A 9119-nucleotide genomic window follows, 5' to 3' on the forward strand; every position below is an offset into this window, starting at 1 on the left:
CTATACTCCCTCTCAAGAACATGATGGCACGATCTTCTCTACAGAGACCATGTTTTCTTCAATGTCTGCACTATTTATTGAGCTGGACATGGAAGTTTTGACATGGCCAACCCTTTCAGTCTAAAGAGTAATTTCTTAGACTGCATCATTTTTTTGACATCATTAGAACATATTTATACAATACTGGGTCAATAGATGTCTCCTTAGTGCACACTCTACACAGGACAACTGTTTACATAGATCACATTTCAATTTGATCAAATTAGGTGGAGAATATTCATCTGCATTTATGTTGACCAACCTTAAGAAACACACCTTGCTTTGACCATCATAATGTTAAATCTCCCTTCAAGTATACCTAAATCATCATTCTAATTGAATCATTCAATTGGTTCTTTAATCCCTTTTCTGCTTTTCTTTAAAGGAGGCGAAAGGCCTCGATCATGTCAATGACGGTCGTTAAGCCCTTAATTTTCTTATGACAACCTAATATTATTCGATCATTCCTTTACTGGGTCAATGGTATGATTCTGAACTCTTGCCCTTCCGTTCATCAAAGGTGCAGTCCTTTGTCATCTCGTATGTCGTCTTTTTGTCCCGTGGCCAAGTGCATGATACCTTCTGCTGGCACATAAATGACAGGAAAGGAAATGTAAAAGGACCACCATTTCCCCTCTTGCATTTCATTAAACCCGTGACCAGCAACACATAGGTATGTTTGTACATATATACCTGGAGGATTATACTACTGCCTATAAAAAACAAAATACATCTACTTTATAATGCTATTGCTGCTAAAAATCTGCTCCTGTTTTTTTTTTGTTTTTTCTTCATACGTATGACGTGGTCAAGTCCTATACGGATAGTTCTTTATCATCTAACACGGGAGGAAATATGCACCACACGAATATGATCGAACTTGGCACTTGAACAGTCAAGTGTTAGGTGTCGCAAAAAGATTTGAACCTATGATCCTTTGAAAGGATTTTTTTTTAATTTTTTTATGATCATCTTCCTTTGTTGTTTTAGGTCTGGTTTTCTTGCTCCTTCACAAAACATTACATTTTTTCCTGAGGATGTATATTATTAATTAATAAGGCAATTAAATATTTATTTATGCTTTTGAATTTTTATCTCTCTTCTTATCCCATTTAAAGTTATGTAAATAGTGGAAAAAAAAACTAATGCATTATTTTATGTGTGATAAGATAAATCGAGATGGATTTTGATGTAGCCATTGAAAGGAATGGCGGGTGGATCATCTGAAGCCTGTCTACTGTTGGAAGAAAAGTCAACATGCCGGCGGTGTCGGTAGTGGAATGGAGGATCCCAATTGCATTATTATTCACATCACTTTCTTCTTAGTTTATCGCCTTGTCTTCCTCGTCACACCTCCGGCGCCACAATTCTTCCATTAGGATAAGACAACGGCCACAACTTAGCTGAGCCACACCTCCTCTCTATCTCTTTCTTTCTCCGCCACTATCTCTCCTGAAAAGTCCTCCCCCCACCGCTTCTTCCGCACATCATCTCGAGCCTCCGTTTCATCCCCACCAAGCGATCTCGACCGTTGGCTTGAGGAAGAACTAAGCTCCGATCTCTCTCCCACCCATCTCTATCATCGTCGTGTGTATGTGTGAGAGAGAGAGAGAGACCGAGCGGATGGGGGGTTTCCGTAGGCGAGGCGGAAACGTCGACGTCGGCCACTGGGTCACGTGTCCGGTGGTGGCGTGCTGCGCTCCACATCGCCTGTCGGCGGCGGCGGCGGCTGGGATCTCTCTCCATCCTTCCACGTGGCAGCATCTCCTTATCAAGCTATCGCGTCCGTGTCCCGTCTCGCTTTGCCTTGTTTGTTTCTTGCCGACTACGTGTATAATTTCTTGGCCGTTGAAAGGGTTGATTTGACACAATCTACACCGCAGGATTTGTCAAACTACGTAGAATTATTAGCATCTTAGCCGTCGGTTTCCGTCGCCAAAGAGCACAGCTCTTTACATACACACTACACTCACTATTCCGTTTGGCTTTTAGTTATTGTAGTTCTCATCAGCAGCTTTAGTTAATCCCCTCAACATTTTAGTGATAACTATATATGTTATTGAGAGAGAGAGAGAGAGAGAGAGAGGGTGAAGGGATGGAGGGGCAGTGCTGCTCCACCTCCACCAGCGAGGAACCAAGGAAGCCACCGCCGGCAGCGTCCAGGCGGAGGGTGGTGGCGGCGGGAAGCGTTGGCGGCGGCAGGGACAGACCTTTCAGAGGAGTCAGGATGAGGAAGTGGGGCAAGTGGGTGGCGGAGATACGGGAGCCTAACAAGCGGTCGCGGATTTGGCTGGGATCCTACTCCACCGCGATAGCTGCCGCCCGGGCATACGACACCGCCGTCTTCTACCTCCGGGGTCGCTCCGCCAGGCTCAACTTCCCGGACGAGATCCTCGCTGAAGATCCAGAGGCGGAGGGCTTCGGCAGCGGCGGCGTTATGTCGGCCGACTCGATCCGGAAGAAGGCCACCGAGGTGGGCGCGCGGGTGGACGCTCTCCAGGCGACACTGGTACCACCACAGCCGCCACCATCACCGCCGCTGCCGCAGCAACACCACCTTCAGATTCAGTGGCGATCCAAGAATCCTGATTTGAATCAGCAACCGAGCCCGGAGAGTTCCGATGTCGATTGAAGTGCTACAAACGCTATCAGCACATGTTCCATAGCCGGTGAACAAGGATAGAAAAGGACTATAACTTCATTTTCTTGTGCCCTTTTTTCTTGTGTTGATGTCTTTTATCTCTCTAAGTTTGCTTCTTCTTTGAGACTTTTGGTTACGAAGTGGAGTAAGGAAGAAAGATAACGGTGGCTGGCCAAATTCCAAGTCGTAAGAAGGTGAAGACAGATAAGAGAGAAAAGAAGAAGATGACGATGATGATGGAATCCCTAAGTGGCGGGTCCCTTGTGCTGTGTCCACCATCATGCTGTAACCTCAGGAACAAGTCTCTTCTAAGCATGCATGGACTCCTTAAGAACTACTTAGATATTCGTACTAGACTGTAACGCCATGAACATGGCTTTTTCTGTGCATGTGTGGGTGCCAAAGCTACTTTAATCTTCGTGCCGCTATGTTCTCCGGTAACATGAGATGGACGAGTGGTTCGAAATGGACCTGACCGTTGTTTGATTCGAATTGAAATCAGATTAGAATTGTAATCGGAATTGAATTGACTTACGATTCGTTTTGTTAGTGAACAAATATTTCATGGTTGATTAGTCAGCGCGGCCTGGTCCATGGGTCAATGTCGGGAGTCTTCTGCTGACTGAGCTGGATGTCGAGGTCGATCGGGCCCTCACGACGGGGTGCTGATTAGCGTTCCTTGGTATGCTGATCCGGGCACTATGTATGCCATGCTGCATCTCTCCTTCTCCGGGGTGGTTGGCAGCTCGTCTTCGTGAGATGGCCGTGTTTTCCTGCAAAAATGACCCTCGTTGGGATCACCCGATGAGGCCCCTCCGATGAGCAAGTCAATGGAGTGATCAATTGATTTTTCTCTCCCCCCCTTTTTCCTGGATCAGGTCGGGGGTATTTATACCTGTGTGTGGGAATTGGTCGGGCCTTGGTCCGACATGGCCATTGACTCTAGGGGCAGAACAACCTCTCTGATAAGGTGGCATCTTCGAGGGTGCTTGAGCGGCGTCAGACGGCACTGCCCTAACAGCAGACGATACCGCCCCCAACACTTGGGGTGGTCAGGCCGCATAGTCGCACCATTGAAGCTTGACGTGGCATACACCCTGCGGTTTTGGAGGCGTACGGTGTTGCGTCGGTCTGTAGCGTTTGTCGGTGGTTCACATAGGGCCAAAATACACCCTATCACTCCCCACCCCCCTCTCCGAGGCGTGCCGATGGATCGCTGACGGTCCTATTGGGAAAATCTTTGGGGGCGACATCACATGCGCAGCGGAAGAACAAGAAAACAAAATCCTCGATTCCCAAGGAGATGTTCATCGTCGTGCGAAGATTGGTGCGCAAAATCTGCGAAACTAAAAAAAAATTACGTATAGAGTAGATTGTGTTACCTAGGGAGATCGTATATCCCTGTTTCCTTACAGATCCTTAGGAGAGGGTGAAGGAGGTCAAGCGTCATCTTCTCTAGTGGTGATCCACATAACAGGGCTGCGACGACGCTCCTCAAAACTCCTGGCCTGCTCTGAGGTGGAGAGGGGAAGGAGAATAGGAGAGGCAAGCAAAGGCTCTAGCCTATGAGGCTCTGAATCCCTCCTATTTATAGAGGTCTATTGTTAAACCCTAATGGATCCTCACCTAGTGGGTATTGGATCTGCATCCAATAACCCAAGCCTTTTAGATTAGTGGACCTTTATCCAATAATCTCTCATGGGCTCTTATTGGATCTCGTCCATGGGATCCAATAATTCAGGGGGTTTATTGGATATCCAAGAAGACAAGGGCTCCGTCGGATATCTCATATCTGAACCTCTACTCATCGCAATGCCTACCATATGTGTGTGACCCTCTAGGCCCAATATCGAGCTGACCGTGAGTCATACCTATCAGAACTCCTTCTAACTTAGTGAATTATTATCTCTGTAATAATTCACTTGACTCATCGACTACGGACGTACTAGGCCACTACACCGTAGTCCCTAGATGATACAGGGGAATCCAATCCATTGTACCTGTCTGTCCTTAGTTACCGTGTACCTATAGTCCCTCATCAATCTAATATCCCAAAGACCGTATATCGAGCATGGTGCTGTTAGACCCATACGGTTTCTACTCGAGTCTCGCTCTAATCGAATTCTCCCGGAGAACTCTTTCTCTCTCAACCCGAATGACCCTGGCCAGGGATTTGTCCGAGCAAGAACACATGAGATATTCTTCTCATGACGCCGAGAGTGGATGATCCTCTATTGACACTCAATAGCCCTCGTAAGGTCGACTACCACTCCCAATGACCAGCTATACTAGATCTGGGACAGTCAAACCTATAAGTCTGGTATCAAAGAGTGGAGCACTCATATAGGACATCCTTGGTGTCTCAAGTCTAAGGACCAGATATACCACTAGGACTACGGAATCGCTGTCTGACAACAAGGCATCATCAACCATCCAGCATTCCGTAAGCGGATCAATCAGTGAACTCATTCTCCAATGAGCACATGTACTGTATCCCTAGTTTCTCTACACGAGCAGCTATGAGACCCGCTGCATCCATCATATGGACGAGTATACAACACATCAGTCTGTCCGGTTATCACGATGTCCCTCTCGAGTAACCTATGACCGGGATTATTTAGGATATGTGTTTAAAGGTGAATCGATCTCATTTTCGTGATCTCATCACGATTCGATTCCCATTGCACAAATCCAAGGACATCACAATATATATATGCATATATGCAATAGTTATAAAGTGATATATGCCAAAATATAATAAGCAAAAAAGATTCTGTATCAAGTCACACGTGCCATCACTCACGTGATTGGCTTGCTGGGCACCTATGACTAGCAATCTCCCACTTAACCTAAAGCCAATCACCTATGTGTCTGATCCCCATCAGACCCCTGTGACACTCAAAGACAATATGAGATAACGGCTTTGTTAGTGGATCTGCAATGTTATCTTCGGATGGAACTCTTTCCACTACTACATCTCCTCGGGTTACGATCTCTCTGATAAGGTGGAACCTCCTCAGAACATGCTTAGATTTCTGATGAGACCTAGGTTACTGTTAGAACCCTTGCATATTCTAAACTTGGGGTTGATATCTTTAGGGGATCAGCCTCCTTGGAACTCTATAGGGGTTCCTCCCTCCAAGTTGCTGCTCAAAGGCTGCAGAAAAGATTCATCTATTGCTTAAGAAAAGAGAAGGAATACATGGCTATTTATAGGGCTTCTAAACCCTAACTCCTAATAGGACTCCTACTTAAGACTCTTACTTCTAACCAACACCTAATAGGACTCCTACTCAAGATGTTAGGATCGGAGCGGCACTAAGAGGGGGGGGGGGTGAATTAGTGCAGCGGATTAAAACTTCGGTTTTGATAAATCTTTCGTACGATGAAAAGTAATATTAATGGAAACCGATTTTAGAAGCTTGATAACTTAGAAACGTATGGAAGCGTAGTAACTAAGTAGAGAAGTTTGCAGTATGTAAATGGCAAGAGTAGGATGCAAACCAGATAACGTAGATTTTATAGTGGTTCGGTCAAATGACCTACATCCACTTGCGAGGCCCCTCTTTGATGAGGCTCCCACCTTCCACTAGCAAATCTCTTGAAATGGAAGGGCAAATACCCCTCTTACAACCTTTTACAAGCAGTTTAACCTCTTATAAATTTTCAGTAAGAAAGAAGGAGGTGAACTCTCTAGCAAATTGAAAAACAAGACTTGCTAAGACTTGCTAAGACTTTTCTCTCAATCAATTGCTTCTCAAAAAGTTGTAATCTCAGCTGAGATTTGAGGGGTATTTATAAGCCTCAAGAGGATTCAAATTTGGGCTCCAAAATTTGAATTCTCTTTGGGTTCCCGATGCTGGCGGTGCCATCGCTTGTCAGTGGTAGTGCCACCGCCTATCACTGTTAGACATTGACAGTGCTGGGCAGTGCCACCGCCAGACCCTTCGGTTCACTTGTTGGGCTTCAAATTTAGCCCAAACCAAGTCCAATTTTGGGCCCAGTTAGCCCCTAACCAGGATATAGGATTATCTCTTAATCCTAATCCTAATTACAAGTGAACTACATAACAAAACACATCCTAAGCAAGTTTTCAACCGCGAACGTCGTGTCTTGTTTCGGCGAGCTTTCCGACGAACTTCTTCCGACGGACTCCTATCAAGCTCCCGAACTTGTGATGACTTTAACGAGTAGCCGAGCCTTCTCGGTGATCTCCGTGAACCTCCGACAATCTCTTCGGCGAACTTCCGAAAATTCCGACAGGTTCCCGATTTCTTCTCGGTTGGTTCCGGCAGCATCTCCGACGATTCTTCGGACTCTTAAACGTCCATCGAACTTGACTCCGGTATTCTTGCTTTGTATTTTCTGGTTATCGTAGTTAATCCTGCACACTTAACTCAATAATATGGATTAGATCAATTAACCCATCAATTGATTTTATCATCAAAATTCGAGATTCAACAATCTCCCCCTTTTTGATGATGATAATCAATTGATGACGGAGTTAAACATAACTCCCCCTATCTATATGCCATATTATGAGAAACTAAAAACACTTGAATTCCATCCCATTGAATTCAAGCATAAACTGATAAGTTCTAACCGTAGAACTTATCGTTATTCTCATTAAGCATAAGTAATTGTGAAACTTCGAAAAATCATTTTCAAGTCGAATGATAAGAGACAATTTTTACTACGACAGGAGATAAAGATTTTCAACATGAATTTCATGATATACATGTTAGACATGCTTTCAATATGATCAATCAATCTTGCGATATTCTCAAAGATTTTGCAAGGCATATAAGACATTCATATCACTCAAGCTTTTGCAATTCATATAAGTCATTCTATTAAAATGGTACAAGTCATCACTTTTCTCTCCCTTTGTCATAAACAAAAAGGGAATGAGACTTGAAGCACATAATTTATGATTAAAACTTTAGGTATTCTGCATTGATCATAAAAATTTTATCATTCAAAATTAAGTATGCTAAAATATTTACGCAGAGTTCATCTTAAAGGAAAATTCAGCATTAATCCATTTTATCAAATCTCTTCTTTCTATAAATAACAAAAATTGTAGATGTACAAGGAAGAGATAGTGATAAAAATTCCAAGTAGTAACTCCAATAAGTCAAGATCATAATTCGAATACAAATCCATTCAAATTCAATTTGTCAACTTGAAACTCATAATCAAGTCATCAAAATCAATTTTGAGATTCACAAAATATCATAAAATTATTAATCTTGATCAGATGGGAGTGGAGTTTGACTCATAGGATGAGATAATTTAACATGTCATTTAGAATTGAAAGAGAAGAATCAGATTCATCGAGGAACGGAGAGAGGATGAAAAACTTTACGGAAAAATCCATTCAAACAAGTTTATTCTTAAGGACAATTTAACATACCTAATTCCCTTATAATGAATTCAAATTGGTCTTTATTCAAAGCTTTTGTAAATATATCTGCTAATTGATGCTTTGTGTCAATGAATTCTAGAACAATATCATTGTTAAGGACATGATCACATATGAAATGATGCTTAACGTTGATGTGCTTAGTTCTAGAGTGCTGAATTGGATTTTTAGTAAGACATATGACACTAGTATTATCACATTTTATGGGAATGTTTTTAAAGTGAATTCCATAGTCTTCTAATGTATTTTTCATCCAGACAACTTATGCACAGCATGCACTTGCAGCAATGTATTCGGCTTCCGCCGTAGATAGTGCAACTGAATTTTGTTTCTTGGAAGTCCAAGAAACAAGTGCATATCCTAAAAATTGGTATATTCCGGATGTACTTTTTCTATCTATCCTGCATCCGCCAAAATCGACATCTGCATAAGCTATTAAATCAATTTTTTCAGATTTTGGATACCACAATCCTAGATTTGGAGTTCCTTTAAGATACCTAAATATTCTTTTAACACTTTCAAGATGAGATAATTTAGAATTTGATTGAAACCTAGCGCAAAGTCCTACACTAAACATAATATCCGGTCTAGTCGCGGTGAGGTAGAGTAGACTACCTATCATTCACCTCTATGTTTTTTGATCGAAATTTTCACTATTTTCATCCATATCTAACTTAGTCGCGGTACTCATAGGGGTATTTATTGCTTTTGAATTATCCATGTTAAATCGTTTTAACAATTCTAATGTATATTTAGATTGGTTAAGAAATATACCATTACTAAGTTGTTTGATTTGTAATCCTAAAAAGAAAGTTAATTCACCCATTAAACTCATTTCAAATTCATGACTCATACATTTAACAAATGATTCATATAGTGATTCATCCAAATAGCCAAAAATAATATCGTCAACATAAATTTGCATAATAAGAAAATTATTTTTAAAATGTTTAATAAACAATGTAGTATCAACCTTGCCTTTGGTAAAATTATTTAAAATAAGAAAGGAACTAA

The 9119-nt window shown here is 42.3% G+C and overlaps 1 protein-coding gene across 1 annotated transcript; it reads left to right on the plus strand.

Moving 5' to 3' along the window:
• Positions 1-2134: 2134 nt before the first annotated feature.
• Positions 2135-2671, plus strand: LOC135613917 (ethylene-responsive transcription factor RAP2-1-like). Its single transcript, XM_065110927.1, has one exon. It carries the CDS (start codon positions 2135-2137, stop codon positions 2669-2671), a length of 537 nt encoding a protein of 178 aa, XP_064966999.1.
• Positions 2672-9119: the final 6448 nt, after the last annotated feature.

This window comes from Musa acuminata, chromosome BXJ2-6 (genome assembly GCF_036884655.1).
Source record: "Musa acuminata AAA Group cultivar baxijiao chromosome BXJ2-6, Cavendish_Baxijiao_AAA, whole genome shotgun sequence".
NCBI lineage: Eukaryota > Viridiplantae > Streptophyta > Magnoliopsida > Zingiberales > Musaceae > Musa > Musa acuminata.